The sequence below is a fragment of the Saccostrea echinata genome, unplaced genomic scaffold (genome assembly GCF_033153115.1).
Source record: "Saccostrea echinata isolate AGI-Se365-2 ecotype Australia unplaced genomic scaffold, CSIRO_AGI_Sech_v1 ptg000009l, whole genome shotgun sequence".
NCBI lineage: Eukaryota > Metazoa > Mollusca > Bivalvia > Ostreida > Ostreidae > Saccostrea > Saccostrea echinata.
This window is the reverse complement of record NW_026889758.1, coordinates 52922801-52941881: the sequence shown is the minus strand read 5'-3', so window position 1 is coordinate 52941881 and position 19081 is coordinate 52922801. Positions and strand designations below refer to the sequence as shown.

At 33.5% G+C, this 19081-nt stretch overlaps 1 protein-coding gene across 1 annotated transcript; it reads left to right on the top strand.

Moving 5' to 3' along the window:
- Positions 1-533: 533 nt before the first annotated feature.
- Positions 534-12002, top strand: LOC133183937 (polypeptide N-acetylgalactosaminyltransferase 2-like). The gene is made up of 14 exons (XM_061318812.1): positions 534-800; positions 2162-2310; positions 2875-2976; positions 3769-3839; positions 4510-4575; positions 5019-5140; positions 5929-6016; positions 6212-6296; positions 8128-8231; positions 8732-8855; positions 9063-9155; positions 9616-9829; positions 9992-10108; positions 10614-12002. Exons 1-14 carry the CDS (start codon positions 654-656, stop codon positions 10761-10763), a joined length of 1632 nt encoding a protein of 543 aa, XP_061174796.1. The 5' UTR covers positions 534-653; the 3' UTR covers positions 10764-12002.
- The last annotated feature ends 7079 nt before the right edge of the window (positions 12003-19081 follow it).

Below are 19081 nucleotides of genomic sequence, written 5' to 3'. Positions count from 1 at the left end.
ACACCTTTTACTAATAACTACTTGCAAATGTTAGTACATTGAGGGGCTGGTTCACCAGGCCTTCCGGCCTAGCTGGAACCTACCCCCCCCCCCCACACACACACACACACACACGCGCGCGCGCGCGCGAAATAGGATTTTCGAGTTTGGACAATATTCCTTTTTTTTTTTGCTTTGTCAACGATTTTTCAGGTAAATTTTCTTTTTTTTTTTTTTTCTGGTTGCACCTCTCACACTTTCAAACACGATACTACATGCCTGATCGATGTTCTATGGAGCTACTGGAACGCTTCCATTTTGTAGGGGTCATGACTAATCTTTCAGTTGTCATGTGAAGTGGGAGCTGTTAAAAAACAAGGGCTAAACAAACTAAAAGGAAGCGCTATGTCATGAACCTAAAGCATGTGGTATGAAAATTTTTGGGAACCTATTTAAAAACTGGTTCTCAACCTCTGTTCGGAATACCTCTAAAACTTTCCATCGCCGATATAATGAGATTTTAGAACCAGTCAAGCCACATGATGTTGACACAACATCATAACACGTTGCGAAGTCGCAAAGCCGCGAAGAGTGAAACCCGAAACCGTCGTTATCACATTATTATCTGAAGATGCTGATGACGCCCCTTAAACCATGATGACAACAGGAAAATAATGCGCAAAATTCGCCGATTGTTATTTTTCCTTTCCGTTGCATTCGTCTGTACTAGTGTATTTTACGTTATTGGCGTTGTGCTCCACAGTTTCTTTGATGCGCACGTTGGATTTCACATTATTACGGAGATCGATAACTTTGGCGAGGTATTTTTGTACAGAATGAAGCATTTCCTTTACTGTGTAATTTTAATCCATTAACGAACAGATGTTGTTCAATAGTTCCAAGTAATTGAGTCAGATTGTATAAAATTTGGTTGATCTTCAACATCAGTCGCACAATTTTACTTTTCCGATGAAATTTTGCAGTGTCAGTGTGTCTGTGTAATAGCTAAAAAAACTCTAATTTTAAAATGCATTGTTACATGTACCTGAAGTCAAAGTGCTTGTGGATATAGGCTAGGCCTAGATACTGAAGTTAAATACATATTTAAAGAAAAAATTGCTTGGACTTCAAACTGATATCCATGGTATTTGAGATATCAGTGTTCGAGATATAGCTAGGTCTTTACCATGGCACACACCATTATCTGACATGATTATATGTTAATTAATTAAAGTAAAACTTGAAGACTAACAATTTGTCAGAGATAAAAAAAGAAAAAATTTCTAGAAGAATATTGCAGCTCAGAATTTTCAGTAACATAAAATGAGATCTAGGTGGGAGTGGGGGTTTGAAGCTAAGGCGTAATAAGAAAAATATGTTTGTTAACGGTTACCCGACCGACCCTATATTAAATCGCTGACCCAAATTTTTTTTTAAAAATCCGGAAGTCACTCGCCGGTCAGTTTAACTTTTACATGCATCTTTAAATGGTCAAGCATTTGAAATCGAAATTGAAAGTACTAGAAACAAAGAGCACCACACAATGGTGAACCTGTTTTATATTTCAACCAATTCATGTGAATTTGTGTATAAAAAAATTCAAAAAAATAAATAAAAAATCCTACCTACCAACCCTACTTTATTTCAGCATGTAACAGTAAACAAACATATTTTTTTATTTGGCCTAATATAGATGTAGGCAATTCGTCTAGAATTTGAACAACATAGAATTCAATAGAAATAGTATGCTACACATTACATATCCTATGACATGCTGTGATACACATATCTTCCAATAATTCTTAATTATGGTATTTATTTATTTATTTTTTTTTTGGTTAGAAAAAGATAGCAAGAGAGAGTTCATCCACTCGAAAACTAATACATACATGTATATACAGTTGAATACACATATCTCTAATTCCAGGGATATGTCAAAATGAATTGGCAGTTCCAAGTACTTTTTCTTATTAATATTTTTTAACTCTATCATCTTGATCCTCAAATATCTTCAAGTTTAATCTCAGTCCCATCAATATATATCAATCAATAAGTTCAATATAATGAAGTTTGACTGTATTGGGTTAGAATATTTATTGCATAATAGAAGGGTGTTCATCATGCACATATACTGTTATAATATGCATATATACAAAGATAATGAATGGGTTTTTTTCTTCAGATTCATACAATCCCACTGAGGAATTTCAACCCAGATGATTTTCTTAGGACATATCAAGAAGAGGGAACTAGGCAGATTTATGGTTACAACGTTAATAAGAGTTTCCACATTCCATGGAACAGAACCATTCCAGAAAGGAGACCACAAAGGTAGGGTTTGTCTTCTGTCTGTTTTTTAAAACTCCATGTCTTAAAATTCTCAATGGCAAGTCATGCCTCCTTCTTCCTTACAAATTTGAAATAGATGGGGAAAAAATGAAGCAAAACTAAAAGCAGTTACATGTATGAACAGGATGAAATTAAACACATGTATTTGTTTCACTGTGGAGTCATCATTGTTTGTGGGGGACTTTTTTTTACTGGATTCCATGGGTTAACACACAAATTATCCACAAATTTATATCCCCATAAATGATAAACTTGTCAATGTATTGGTTTATTGAAACTTATATGTATACATGTATGTACAAGTTATCCTTAAAAGTGTATGTCCCCACAAACCCACAGATTAAAATGCTTCCATGCAGCTAATAGGGAATTAATTGTTTTCAAGTGAAGTTCACATTGTTATGAGAAAATAATTCAGTATAACATCCCAAGTTTGCAAGATAATTTCAATGAATTACCCAGATGTCATCTACATACTCATAGTCAGAATTTCAATGTGAAATTCATCTGTTTATTGATACCAAAGAATTTTTTTTTTCCTTTTAGCTGTAGATACGTAAGAAAATCCACCAAAAATCTACCATCTGCCTCCATTATCATTGCTGTACAGAATGAGGTCCCTTCTGTTGTTCTTAGGATGGTCATGAGGTATGAATAGGTTTATAATTTCCAGTTTTATAAATTTACTTCCTTTTCCTTTGCTACATGATCACAGGTGTTTGAATTCACACAAATATATATCAAACAAGGCTTCCATGTTGCATTATACTGATACAGTACCTCTTTGTCTTGATCTCACAGATTATTTTATTCACTACTTAAAAAATCTTTTTGCTCACCCTGACAAAGTCAAAATTAGCCTATGCTATACCATTGTCGGATACCCAGGGGCAATCTTGTCTTTTACTCATCACCCGTAATATTTCGACAAGTTTGCCAACGGGTGCTGAGTGAAAGATGAGATCACCCATGGGTATCCAAGGATGATGCTATACCCCCTGTGTCTGCATCCCAGGCTAAAGTTACTGAAGCTGCCAAGTATATCAATTTTCCAAGTATTAATAAGCCCATGGCAACCTATCAACCTGGACCAAACTTGCTTGGATGATGAATTCTATTCAATTTGCTTTGGATGCTGCATCTGACCTGTATTTTGTAGATGAGTGACCAGGTTAAATTTTTTTGAGCATGAAGCTTCATTCCTGAATGATTACAAACCTACCCTGGCCAAACCTGAGTGAATGATGCATCTATTGTAATGAAGTAAATGATAGATTTAAAATTTCTCCAGCCATGATTCTTTACCTGAAATAAAACCACATTTGTTATTAAGATGTGAAGTTTGTACAATAATTGCTCCTCAATTTTTTGAAAGGTTTTTAGCACTATATATAGTCCATAGTCCACTTGTTAATAAGAACATATATTTGCACATTACAGCATTCTCAGATGTTCACCACCAAGTCTGATCAAGGAGATTATAATAATTGATGGAAGTAATCATGAAACTGGTATGTAAAAATCTATTTTAAAGTAATAATAGAGTAAGACTGTATTCAAATTTAGACAGATGATGAATGTTTTATGTTTCAGTGATTCCTTTTGAGTACAGTAGCTATACTTGTTTCTTCAGATTCCGATAATCATATCTCTTAACATTTTTGGACGATTTTCGGGAAGGAGGGGGTAAGGGGTGATTTTTTTATTTATATCCACTGAATATTTTTTCCTTTATTTCTTATGAAAACCACAGTCATTTATCAGTAACTGCAGAAAAAATTTCATTTGGATCAATGTGCAAAGTCCGAATTTTCTCTTCGCTCAGGCTTGGTTGTTAGAGCTCACATTGCGAGCGGTGCCGCTTGTTACGCTCACTATTACCAGCATTTACACAGACATAAATACAAACAATAAAATAAAATAAACCTTGCAGCTATTGCAGAAAAAAAATTACCTAACCTGCTTATGCAACAGCTGCAACATTAATTCCCATATACTATCAACCAAAGAAAGCATTTTGTTGTTTAATTACAATAGGCTAAGCTTAATTTACTTGTAGTTATATAAACCCTATGTCTTTAGACTGAATTTCATCATAGATGAAGATTTCTGGTTTGTAAGGCATTATATATACGTATACTAGTTCATTATGGTATTGTAGCTTTTTATAATGACTTTTAGGTGTGTATCAGAGATCTCTATCAGCAATTCCAAAGGTATATTTCTATACACAGCCAGGATTAAAAGGTTTGTAACATTATTCATATATTGGCAATCAAAGTACTAAAAAATTTCTGCAAATATATTCACACAAAAAGCACAGAGAATTCATTGAATTTCATTTATCAACAATGAAAAATAAATGGAATGTTATTTTTTAACAGAAAAAATAGATATTTTGATAACACTTACAAACTAACAATTATATTCATCTCTGTTTGGTTTGGAATCCAACCACACCTGTGCTGTTTAAATAAATAATGACCAAAGTAACTACAGTTGAGCTTCTGTACATATATCTTGCATGTCAATATCTTGAATACCATAAATACGCCCAAGAGATTTCAAGTTCAAACTACTTTTAATTTCTTAAATTATTATAACCTCAACTATCAAATATTTCAAAGGTTTTTTTCTCAGTCCCAGAGGTCAGGATAATGAGGTTTCACTGTATATATGAAATTTTTCAGGCTTGGTAGCTGGATTGTTACTTGGAGTGGCTAAGTCCGCAGGGGAGGTGCTTGTCTTTATGACTGCTCCAGGGGAGGTGACTGCTGGGTGGCTGGAACCTCTACTTGAGAGAATCCACATGGTCTGTACTCTGTAAAATCTAAAATTTTCCTTGAAGTAGTCACAGAAATAGTACTTTTATAACTGAAAATGTTATCTGGAGTATAGAAAATGAGCTTATGTGACAACAGAAATGACATTTTATGTGTTGTATGTTATGTAGAGTATTTTTATATAACAAGGTTTATGCATACATATTCATGTACACAATCTAACTAAATGGAGATCCTTCATTGACTTTATATGTACGTTGCTACACAGAGGATCTAACAACATCTTGTTTGGGTTCATCTCAGATTGACCTTTCAAGTGAAAATACATGTACATGTACAAGGTAATAGAAATTCTCAATGACATCATAGATAAGCAAATCAGAATATTAAAATAAGTCTCATAAAACTGTTTTCATCTCAAAGCACCAGTTCACAGTGAAGTACAGTGTAGATTTTCTGAATATTAAAGTCAAACCACAACTTGACAGTGCGCAAGATCTTGTCAGTAAGAGAAATTGTATGGCATTACATGTATAACCAACTAGGTTTTGTCAACCTGAACCATATTTCTTATTTCCATACTTGCCAATAGTCATGCTGACAGTTTAAAAGGCTTTGTGCTGATTGGCTAAATGAAGGGTCATTCCAAGATGACCCCAAGCAGGAGATGTTAGATCTCATGTGTAGAGATTTACTTGAGCAGATCAAAGGATGTTATTATAGTAAGATTGTGCATAATATACAATGCATCTCTGTTAACAAGAATATTGTTTGTTTATAACTACTAGTATGTAATGATAGTAGCATTTCTTTTCAGAAGCCTGGTGTTATTGTTAGTCCTGTGGTAGATTTCATACATTTTGAAACTTTTGAGTTTGAATCTACTAGTACCAATCAAAAAGCAAGTGAGTTATATCAAAAATATTCATTAAATAGTATGATTATCATTAACAATATAAAGAAATTTGATTTACTGATTCAACAGCCCTTGAGTTTAGTTATTGCAACTTTAATTGGAACATCAGTTACTGAATATATAAGAATAATTATATGTGCATTATACAAACAATGAAAATACAGTGTATGATGCATACTTTTAGTTTTGGACTGGAGTTTATCTGTGAAGTGGCAACAGTTGACAGCAGCAGAGTGGAATCAGTCAAACAAACCAACAAAACCTATTGTGTGAGTCAGGCTTGGGGTAATGCTAAATGTAATGGTAATGCATTGCAATGCATTACTTGAACTCAAAGTAATGCTAGTAATGTGTAATGCCAAAATATTTGCATTACATGTAATGTAATGCATTACTTTTTCAAATCCTGAGTAATGCTGGCATTACATAACATTACAAAGCATTATTTTGTATAAACCTATTTTAAAAATTTTAAAATGGACATGGAAATTATTGTTTAGATTAAATAATTTTTAACTTATACTGTGACTACATGTACTATTTAATCCTCATCTTCCATTTGCTGACCTCAGGCTGCAGAGATTGATGAATATCTATTTCCTTGGTTTCATTTGAATTGTCAAGCCAAGAATGCTGATAAATGCAGTTGAAATTTCAGATCTTATTTCCATGTCCCATGAATACTAATTTTAAGATAATTATAGATCTGGTGGTCACAGCCATGTTACAGATTCAAACCTTGACTTAATTAGTTGTAACTCTTAAATATGTGTACATCAAATTCATTTGACAGCCCTGCTACTGATATATCAGCCAGTACAAATTAAACTTTGACATAATATACATTAATTTTATATTTGACAAATTATGTAAGGACCAGGGCTAGACAAATAGCATTGCCCGACGCCCGGGACATTAAATTTTGTTTGGCGGGCAAGTTATTTGATAAGTGGTACCTGCCCACGGACAAATGCTTCTCTGGTTAACAAAAAAGCAAACATTTTTTTTTATCGCTGTTGAAATGTTATGAATCACATTTGAGCACCTGTTGTCACTGCTGTTCATCACTACATCGAATACTCAGTCGGAATTTCTCTAGAATTTACCCATTCATGTGTAGTTAAAATATACACAAGAGTAAAACATAGCAGCTATCGATTCCATGTCAAATAAGTTGAAGAGGATTTTAGACGTTTTTAGGTATTGTAAAAATGTAAAACTCATGCCGTAAATACAAACATTTTAAACTGATATTAAAATTGGACCTGTTGACTGGCGATCACTGAAAGTCACGATTGACATGCAGGGGTGGTTTCCATAATCAAATACTGTATTATATTTTTGGTTTTCAATCAAATAAATACACATTATTTTTAATTAAAAAAAGGAAATACCTCATTAAAGAATTTTGAAGAAAATAGACTGAAACTTTGACTTTACTAATACCCAGAAAATCGGAAAGAAATCTGAATCTTAAATGTAAAATTTTACTACTAAAATATTGAACTGTGATCATGTATGCATATTATTCAAGATATGAAATAACTTTTTTCAGTTGAGAAATTGTAAGTTGACAGTGTGAACTTTAATTATAAGGCTTGATATTCATATGCCTTGCAATTGGAAATCATCAAATAATTTGACGTCTTCATTTTTTTTTTCTCTTTGGGATGTTAAAGTAATACAGAGAAATGTTTAAATTATGTACATGTATATAGATTATGTAGATATGAGCACTGCACAAGCTAAGAAATCTCCCTGGAACAGACTTACCCCTAAATTTTTCCTTGGAAGAATTAAGTGATTTTGTGTCTAGTTTGGCCCCCATGTAGTGTATCAGATGAGAAATAATTTAATATTAAACAATAATGCTTAAATTTGTGTTAATTAAGAAAAAGGTGGGACAAGCTTTTTCTTTTGGTAGGACAAGTAATTTTAAGATGGTAACCTGTCCGAGGGCAGGTACTGAAAAAATTCTGTCTACTCCTGAGGACCTAGAATTAAATTTCATATTTTGAAACTCAGTTATAAAACTTTAAAGATTTTGAGCTTTTGAGAACATTGAAGTCTGTGTTACAAATTTTTTGTTCATGTTTTCAGATCACCTGTCGTTGAGGGGAAGATTATAGCTGTAGATAGGAAACATTTCTTGAAACTGGGTCAGATTGACCCAGACCTGGAAAATATTGCAACGGCCAGCTTAGGTTTGATGCTTTGATGGAAGATAAAATTTGAATTGTTGAAACTACTTTAATACTGTAAAAAAAAAAAAGATATTAAAGTTTTTCCTGTATATCATATGAGTGTGATACACTAGATACACAGATTCATTCATGTATCTATACTTGTTTTCATTTCATGAGGATCGAGTACAAAGAACTGTGACCTATTATTATTAAACACAAATTATTTATTTTCATACAATCTTCAACTGAATAATTATTTTCAACTATCAAATTACATATATGTAGTTAAAATTTGGCTTTTAAAGTTGTGGATATGTTCATAAATGGTATTAATATATTCATAATCTGGCAGAGTTAATCTTTAGTATCCAATATAAGTTGATTTAAATATTGATTTTGATTTGGTTTTAATTCATCTGACTTAATTACAGCACAACACTGTACATGTACTTTGTCATTTTTCATGATAACAATTTCTCTTTTATGTATACTTTCAATGATAGAGTTGTTATTTTTAGAGCTGTCTTTGAAATCCTGGTTGTGTGGTGGGACGGTAGAAATCCTACCTTGTAGTCACGTGGGTATTATCAGGAAAAAGAAGAGAGCAGCAACTCCGAACAGCAAGTCCCTCTCTGTTGTCAGGTAAACTGACTAAATAAATAAAACATTCCATTCTGTTGTATGGTTAATTATTACAATTATTTATTTATTAGATTGCATAGATTATTGACTTCAATGACAGAAAAAAAATTGAAAAAAATGTTTATAAAGATTGAAATTGAAGAAGAATTTTTTCCTAATTCAACACCCTTTTTGAAGTATGTTTTTTTTTTTTTTGTTTATTTTCAGAGATCTTAGGAGAGTGGCGGAGGTTTGGTTAGATGGGTATAAGAAATATTTCTATGCCAGTCGTCCCTCTGCTAGAATGACGTCACATGGCAGGTACGTACAGGTATTACTTGGCTCTTTAATATTCGAAATCTCTCCTATAAGTAGAGATTTTAGAAATATCTGAATATATGGGATATTTACTGACACATCATCTCTTCTGATGCAACCAAATAATTCACCAGGAGAGGCTGATGATATTAAAGTACTTCTTTATAAGGTTTTTTTTTTCCCTATCACACTTGCAAATGATTTTACCCAGTCTTAAATTTACCCAGAATAAGAGAGATAATGCTGTCTGTGTTCAATTCTCCAAGTTTTAATTTAGCCCAATGTCAGACAGGAAGGTGAAATGGGCAAAAGTTTCCCTCTATATCTTAACTTCCAGAGGTAGTGACCAAATGAAAATAAGTCTCTTAATGTTAAAAAAGATACTGAATTTCTTTCCTTAATAAAAACATACCAGTAATGATTTAGCAGTGGATTATTTAAAGCCAACTAAATTGATATGTAGTGTAGCTGAGAGAAGGAAACTGCGTAAGCAGTTAGAATGTCAGCCATTTAAGTGGTACTTGGACAACGTTCTCCCTCAGCTGAGACCCCTGTCTGATGAGGACTTTGTTTACAGGAGGATCAGACAGGGCTCCACAATGTGTATGGACATTGCCTTGGGACACGTTCCTGTTATGGCCAGTCTGAGTGAGTGTTCGGAGGAGAAAAGTTCCCAGGTAGAGGAAAAACTTCATTCATGACATTTCTATAAAGTACACAGAAAAACAAATTAATGAGTGTGTTTCAAAGGGAGAAAATTCTGATATTATTGTTATTTAAAAACAATTTTAGAATTAGTTACCACTATATACCAATTAAAACCTGGGCAAATATTGCAGGAATGGACTTGGAAGAAGAAAGGGATGATAAAAAATAATGGGATGTGCCTGACAGCTGATGTAAAAGAGACACATGGTTATGTTCTCATGCAGTATTGTAGTGGAGCAAGTTCTCAGGTAATGAAATTATTTTTCTCATCAGTGTATCTTTTTTTTTTTAAATCACTATGCAATAATTTCTTTCAGTAATTGACCAATTAGTGTTGTATATGCAGTTTCTTCAAATCCTTTATCTTCAATGGATGTGAATTTAAAAAAACAACAACAACAACATTGGATTGCTTTTTCAAAGATCTATCACAGAACATTTAAAAGTGCATAAAATTATCTATATACAGCATTGCTTATAGCAAAGTGCCTGGGACAATTAAATGATTTCAAATCATTATAAAAGTAATTATGTATCTAACCTAATAATACACTTTAAAACTGCAGGGAATGAAAATCACTTCACTATTAGTATGAATATATTATGAAGTGTTCATGACCATGTTCTACTATATAGAATATGACCCTTTTTGTTTTAATATAGATTTGAATTTTGATGAAATAATTAGTGTACAAATATAAGAAAAATGAGGTGCCAGTATATACTGAGATTTTTTTTTTTTTGCATTTTCAGCTGTGGTTTAGGCAGGATAGTATGATTGTTCATGAATCATCTAAGCAGTGTATTGACAGTCATAAAGCTGAGATTGGGTTAGTGTTGTCAGAGTGTGATGGATTTATCCAATCTCAACAGTGGATACTGCCAAAGGAGGACACCATGTGAAATGTGTTCACTGTAGGGATAAAAAAAACTTCTGTATACAAATGTACAATACTCAGTAGTGAGGTTAAAGGGAGAGATACAATTATGCTTACACTTGTAGTACATGTAGATTTTTTGCAAAGGTGGCAGAGGAAAGCTGTATAATCTTTGATTGTATGAAAAGTACTAGTAAATTTTGATCTTCCCACAAAACTCAAGAAACAAGTCAATTGTGTGTATAGAAATGATTATAAAGATGGATTTCATCATTTGCATGAGTGCTTGTGTCCTTTTTTAGCTCACCAGAGCAAAAGGCTCAAGTGAGCTTTTCTGATCACAATTTGTCTGTTGTCTGTCATTGTTAGCATCGTTGATGTTGTCGTAAACTTTTTACAATTTCATCTTCTTCTGCAGAACCACTGGGCCAATTTCAACAAAACTTGGCACAGAGTACCCTTGGGTAAAGGGGATTCAAGTTTGTTCAAATGAAGGGCCACACCTTCTTCCAAGTGGAGATAATTAAGAAAAAGTAAACATTGGATGGGGTCATTTAAAATCTTCTTCTCAAGAACCACTGCAGGGCCAGAAAAGATGAAACTTATATGAAAGCTTTCTAATATAGTGTAGATTCAACTTTGTTCAAATCATGGCCTCTGGGGCTAGGTTGGGGTCGCAATGGGCAAACAAAGTTTTACATTGGAATATTGGAAAAATCTATTAAGATCTTCTTAAGAACAGCAAAGCCATGCTTGGTCATATTTATATGGAAGCATCTTCAGGTACTGTAGATTCAAGTTTGTTAGAATCATGACCCACAGGGATAGGGAGGGGCCACAACTGGCAATAAAAGTTTTACATTGGTATACATGGGAGAAACCTTTTAATATCTTCTTCTCAAGGACAGCAAAGCCATGATTAGTCATATTTATATGGAAGCACCCTCGGGTAGTTTACATTCAAGTTTGTTCAAATCATGACCCCTGGGACTTGGGTTGTGTCTGAATGGGCAAACTTTTCAATACTTGACTGATTTCTGCTTTTTCTTCTCCAGTGTGCTCAGGTGAGTGAAGTGGCCATGAGCTTCTTGTTTAAATTATTTAATATCTTAGTGGGATCTTCCAAAAACATATGTGAGAGAAGCATCTATGATGGCTTAAACCTGTGTACCAGTATAATTATGTGTGTTATGTTAGATGTCACATGCTGCTCAGCAGGGTTTTTTTTTTCACAATAACCAAAAATTCTATAATAAAAAACTGTGTACACATATATGTGTCGAGTTACTCTTCTTGATTTTTTCAATATAGCTAACTTGCTGAAATGTAACTGGAATATATATTACACTAATTAAGGTCGTTTAAAAACTGTGCGTTTAACTGTATTTGGAATGGATACGGAAGGAAAAGTGAACATTTGCGCAAACGAGTACAATTAACCTGCATTAAAAGAAATATGATATAGGGGTGAAAAGGTATTTGTTATTACAATTAGACATTATTCTTAAGGAATAACTGTCTAGTTTTTTGGATTCATGATGTGATCAATTGAGTGGCTTGCGTGTTAATTTGCTTAAATGCCGAAGGCGTTTATGCATAATATTATCACGCAAGCCAATCGATTGATCATCGTCATGAATCCAAAAAATCTGACAGTTATTCCTTATATTTACATGCTCCTGATTCTGCAAATTCCCGTGCTAATAGCCCCGCTTCTGTCTCTATTTGTCCCGCCCCGCACGTGATTTTTTTTAACCGCGCCTATCAATGAACCAGTAGATTTATGTAGAAATAAAGTATTTTTACAATTTATAATTTTATCTCGGACAAAGACATTGGAAATGTAAATATATGAAACATAAATACCCTCACGAAAACAAATATGTTCTATGAAATATATAAATCTGGTAGATAGGCAAGCTTGTGCTCTATGTTTTCTGAAACAAACTGTGCTGTAAAATCGATGAAAATTTGCATAAAATGAGAAAATTCGGAAATTGACATATTTTCTGATCTTCCTGTGACCTCTGTGTATCCCATAACTTAGAACCAATACTCATTTTGTGGTAGGGGTGACAACAGGTTTTCATTGATAAACTGTTGCATCATTCTAAAAGACACCCCAAACCAGGGGCCAAAAAGGGGTCTTAACCTATCTTGTCCTTTGGAAATGTGAACTTGTATAGCAACTCTGATTTTCTAATCCTGTAACATAGTGAAAATAACCAGAGATGAAGAAAAATTAGATTAACAAACAAAAAAATATATTACATTGATATTGTTATGTTTAATTTTTTGTCTGCTATTTTTATTTATCCGTTTGTTTGTTTATTATTTATTATCCTCAGATAAAGTGTGATTCTCGCAAATGCACCAAAGTTTGAACTAGATAAATGCTATGTGCAAAGAAAAATGTCAGTTTCTTTAGCATGTGCTACAGCCACCCGCACCTCTTCCCAACTCATAAAAATTATTTTCAATACATGACTAACTTAGCCCCGGGGGCTGCTGAAATCTTATGGATTGCTCATTATACCCAAGCAAATAGTTTGGCTGCTTTTTTTTCCCGAGAGGAGAGGGAAACATTTTCAAATTTTACATGAATTTTTGATAATTGGCCAGCAAAGACCCAAGCTGCATCTGCTTTTATCCTGGATTTTCTCAAGTAGAGTGTTGACTTCTCGTAATACACATGCAAACAGTTGTCTGCGAGAGGTGCAGGAATATAGAAAATACTTTTTAAATATTGCATAAATAAAGATGGCTTTGATTCAATCTTTCATATATTTATTAATATAAAATAAAGCCTTTTCATTTTTGGACATAACGCTTTTTCAAACAGGCCGGGGGGTTCCCCCACCCCACTTTTTGGGAGAATAGTCTTGCTATATATATAGTTTAAATATGAAAATTATTTTATTGGCTGCTTGGTCCCTGAACATTTTGTTGCAGTATGGTTAAACTCTGGCAAATAATTGCATTTAAAAAAGTTTTACCGAAAAGTTAGAAAAAGATCCCCCTCGAGTTTAGGCAGTTTAGTTTATTGGGGGGGGGGGGGAGGGAATTTTCCAAATGTGTTCTTGGTGTTCCCAAGATCTGTATTGTCGGAATTATCAAGATTTCCTCTGTATTATCATGTATTAAAATCAATTAGATTTGAAAATCATAAAGACTTTAACCTACTTGGCAATGTCTATATACGTAGTAAATCTATACATCTCAAATAACAATCTATAATGGCATTCACTTGTGGAAAAGATTTTAGAGTATGTAAATATAGCATACTATTCCAAAGACTTCGGTCAATGTAAATTTCTAGATGTAACAAATACGCAGAAAATTGGTATGATATTCGACACAAACTGATTGATGAAAATTAAAACTAAAACAGTACTTTGGTCTTGAGAATTATCTCACTGCAGTAAAAAATTTTGATTTTAGGAGATCTATAAATTTGCGAAGTTAGTAGATATTCTAAAAATCCTAGGAAAGAAAGATTCTGTAACAAATGCAGTTATGGTGTAATCGGAGATAATATTCATTTTTGGACTATAAAAAAAATATATAAATGTAAAAATTTGTTAATGACAGAAAAAACTTTTTGAAATTTAGTGGAAGAATGTACTAGTATACGTAATTTCGCTATATTTGATGATGAACAAAAAAATAAATATTTGTTTTGTTCTGAAGATACTTTTTTTTTCTTTTTCTTTTTTTCTTTTAAATGCAACTGGAAAATATGGTGGCATATTTCTGCCCACTATATGCAAGATAAATTATGTTAACATGCAACATAATTATGTTGACATGCAACTTATTATGTCAACATGCAAAATAATTATGTTGACATACAAGTTATCAATCTCTTCAGAGAATCTAATTTTAATGTTGGTAAACTTACTTACTAACGCCATTATATGACATCATTCAAGCAAGATAAAACAGGATTAGGTTGACATGCGACTTATTTATGTTAACTTGCTAGATAATTATGTAGACATGCGACTTATGTCAACATGCAAGATAATTATGTAGACGTGCGACTTATTTGTGTCAACATGCAAGATAATTATGTAGACATGCAAGTTATTTATGTCAACATGCAAGATAATTATGTTAACATGCGAGTTAATTATGCCATCATGCGAGATATGTATGTTAACATGCAACTTTTTATCTTGCATGTTGACATAAATACCTTGCATGTTAAAATATAACTCACATGTTGACATAAATAAGACGCATGTTGACATAAACAAGTCGCATGTTGACATAAATAACTTGCATGTTAACATAAATAAGTAGCATGTTAGCATAATTATCTTGCATGCTGACAGAAATAAGTTGCATGTCTACATATTTATTTAGCATGTTAACATAAATAAGTCGCATTTCAACATATTTCTGTTGCAGCTTGCTCGTATGGTGTCATATACTGGCGTTAGTAAGTAATTTTACCAACATTAACTTTAGATTCTAAAAAGATGGGTAACATGCATGTCAACATAATTATTTTGCATGTTGACATAACTATCTTGCATGTTGACATACTTTTCTTGCATGTTAAGTAAACATACTTTTCTTGCATGTTAACATAATTTATCTTGCATGTAGGGGGCAGAAATATGCCACCATAGGAAAATATATTTTGAACAACATCTGTTACTAGGCCTATCATATTGTGTTTTAAAATGTTTTTGTCTAATTTTTAAACTCTGTATTCTTTTATCACAACAGGCACGTAGTATCGGAGGGGGAGGGGGGCAGAAGTTTTTGCTTGTCAAAGTTTTTTCAGTTGACATTTTTTTCTGCCTACAACCCCCCCCCCCCCCCCCCCCACCACCACCACCACCACCATTGTCCCGCTTCAAAAACACCTTGACGGATAATAAAAAGATATTAAAACATTCCGCCTCGGAAATGATTTTTGCAGAGATTGCTCCAAGTCAATGACTACATTACGAAGCATTTAGCAAATGTGTCATTCTTTATGACAACTTTATTGGTTGGTTATTTGGAATCTAGCGAAGGTTCGGTGTCCCCCTTTTACGCCATAATAAGAATTGTTTCTTGACGTCATCAGAAGTCCCAGAAGATATTCATTATGTACTAGTAATGATATTCCGAGAGAAAGACAAAAATCCACCTCGCTTCATCTGCGTGCGAGCATTAATCAATTTTTGCAAATTGCAGTGCAATTAGCCTTGTTACACAGTTAATTCAACCTCTGACAGAAATGGATCAGGAAGCATTATTGCGAACATGGTGGGCGTTTTTACTCGTCACAAGTGGAATATTATCCGAAATAGGATTTTGGAGTTTTTCGACAATTTACCTTAGTTTTGCCAATTTATTTTCAAGATGATCAAAGACAGATTATTTATTTTCTTCTTTACTGAAAAAAGTTTGACAAGCTCCCCCCCCCCCCCAAAAAAAAACGCCCAAACTCTAGAACTCTATTTTTTGGGGGGGGGGATAATAGCACTAGCCAAGGACAGATTTTTTTTTCCCAGTCGACGACAAATTATTTATTTTCAACATTTTCGATTTTCGAGGACAAATTCTGCCAGCCCCACCCCTAAATGGTCGTCCCCTAGAATTTCAAATATTTATTCCAGCCCCCTTTTTCAACAAGAGGCCCATGGACCACAACGCTCACCAGACTTACATGTACTTTAACCCTGCTGTTTTTAAGACTTTTTTAACGATTTTTATATTCCCTTGAAACCCCGTATTATGGGCCTTTCCTAATTCTAAGGGGTCTCTGGATCCACACACCATGGGGATACTTCAATATCAATATGAATAACATGACCTTGCAGATATGAGAAGAAAATTCTTTTCCTGTATAAATTATGTAAATTGTGATCATGATTTTAGTCAATTCTATCCCGGGGTCCATAATTTAAAAAAAGAATGAATTCACACAACATGGGAATTTTTGAAAATTAATGTTTATTGTCTTTCTTTAGATAAAAAAAAAACTTTATATTTCAATGTAAAATTTTAATCCCTTAATGTGGCCCCACACTCCCCCTGGGGGTCATGAGTTGAACAGTTTAGAATTTACACTACCTCAGGAAGCCTTCGCATAAGCTTCATATCTTTTATGTCCAGCGGTTCTAGATTTTTCTAAGAGATTTCAATGTAAAAATTTGATCCCTTAGTATGGCCCACCTTACCCTAAGCGTCCATAATTTAAAGACATTTACGAGAACCTACATTATGTCTAGAAGCTTCCACATGAGTTGTATATTTTCTAATCCAGTGGTTCTTGAGAAGAAGATTTTAAATGATTTTTTCTATATTATATTTCAACGTAAAATTTTGATCCCCAGTTGTGGCCCCCAGAGTCCATGTTTTAAACAATTTACAATATACATTATGTCTGAAAGCTTTCACATAAGTTTCATCTTTTCTAGTCCAGTTGTATTTGAGAAGATGATTTTAAAAGATTTTTCTTCTTTATTGTGGCCCCACTCTGCCCACAGGGTCCATGACTTGAACAATTTACAATGTACGTTGTGTCTGGGAGCTTTCACGTAAATTTCATCTTTTCTAGTCCAGTGGTTCTTTTCCTATATAATTATACATGTACACTGTATTTCAAATATAAAACTTTGATTCCTTATTGTGGCTCCACCTTACTCCTGATTGTTTCCAAGTTTCATCATTTTTATTTCAGTGGTTCTTCAGAAGATAAGACTTTTCTTATAAATTTCAATATAAAACTATGATCCCTTATTATGGCACCACCTTACATTCGGGGGTCATGATATGAACAATTTAGAATCTACACTTCCTCAGGAAGCTTCCACTTACCGGTAAGTTTCACCTTTTTCTTGACCAGTGGTTTTTAAAAAGATTTTAATGTTACACTTTCATCCATTATTGTGGCCCCAACTTATCTCATGGGTCATGATTTGAATAATTTAGAATCTACACTTCCTCAGGAAGCTTTCACGAAAGTTTCACCTTTCTTGGCCCAGTGATTCTAGAGAAGATTTTATAATAGTCCCACCCTAATTTTTGCTTTTCTTGATTATCTCCCCTTGGAAACAGGCTTGGGCCTTCATTTGAACATTTTGGAATCCCCTTTACCTAAGGATTCTTTGAGCCAATTTTGGTTAAAATTGCCTCAGTAGTTCTTGAGAAGTCGAAAATGTGAAAAGTTTACCTGCTTTCAGCCCAGGCGAGCTAAAAACGACAGTGCTTAGGAGAGACAGTGGAAAGGGGGGGGGGGGATGAAGTAAATTTTGCTGTTCTCTGGCACTATAGAGGTCTATGCTTGCAAACAGACTAGTACAATGTATGCAATGTATCTACATGCAAGTTCCAGTTGCAGTCAGTAGATCAAAGAAGTCCTGTCTTTTCTTTGTACTATCACAAATGCTTTCTCTTCCTTCTCTAGCTTCTCAAGTTCCCTTTTTAATTTTGTTGTTCATATAAAGCCATTCTGGGATCCCATCAACTGATCAATTTAACCTATGAATCAAAAAAAAAATTCATGAGGACAGGGTTCCTTTTGTTTTTTCACATCATAATGATGGTCTTAATAAATGAGAGACTAGTTGAATTCCCTTTGAATTATTCTTTTTTCATAGTTTCCAACATCAGTACTACTGATTTAGAAGAACCATCGTCAGAAGAATTTGCACAGATGTAACCCTCAGTCGCTCTGGATGCATGTAAAATAACAAATGGTAGATAATTGAAACTGTTTTTATTAAAATACATATTAAACTACAATATGAAATTGAGAGGTTGCAGACGTGACATTTATGCCACTTCCGACACCCTTTGACCTAGATAACAATACAAAGTAAGGTTTTTGACAACCTTCATAACAAACAACATAGTATATATAATAATAATATAATCTGCACCAATGTTGAGAAAGGGGGATAACTGCACACAAAATCTTTTGAGAATTGCTGATCAAATTAAAAAGGGAGACCTTCCTGTAAAACTGAGAAGATATAACATGTCTCTTTGAGAAATTAATTATTCTAGCATGTGTACGTGGTATAGATATAAAAGGATAACATTAACACAGTACAGATGAATTTGACTACCAAGAACATTACATATGTTGCAAATATCAGATTGAACAACAATCATAGTGTGTGTACTTTTTCCATTTTTTTTTAACTAAGAATTGATTGATGCCCCTTGTATATGCAGTAACCACCATTTAAAATATAATTTCATTATTCTCATTTTGTTGTTGACATTTTCCCTATTTCCAATAAATGGTGTTTTTTTTTTTTTAAATTACATCAAGGCATTTTTTTCTATCAACAATGCAATTCTTCAAGTGGCCTTTCTCATGCAGACCAATAC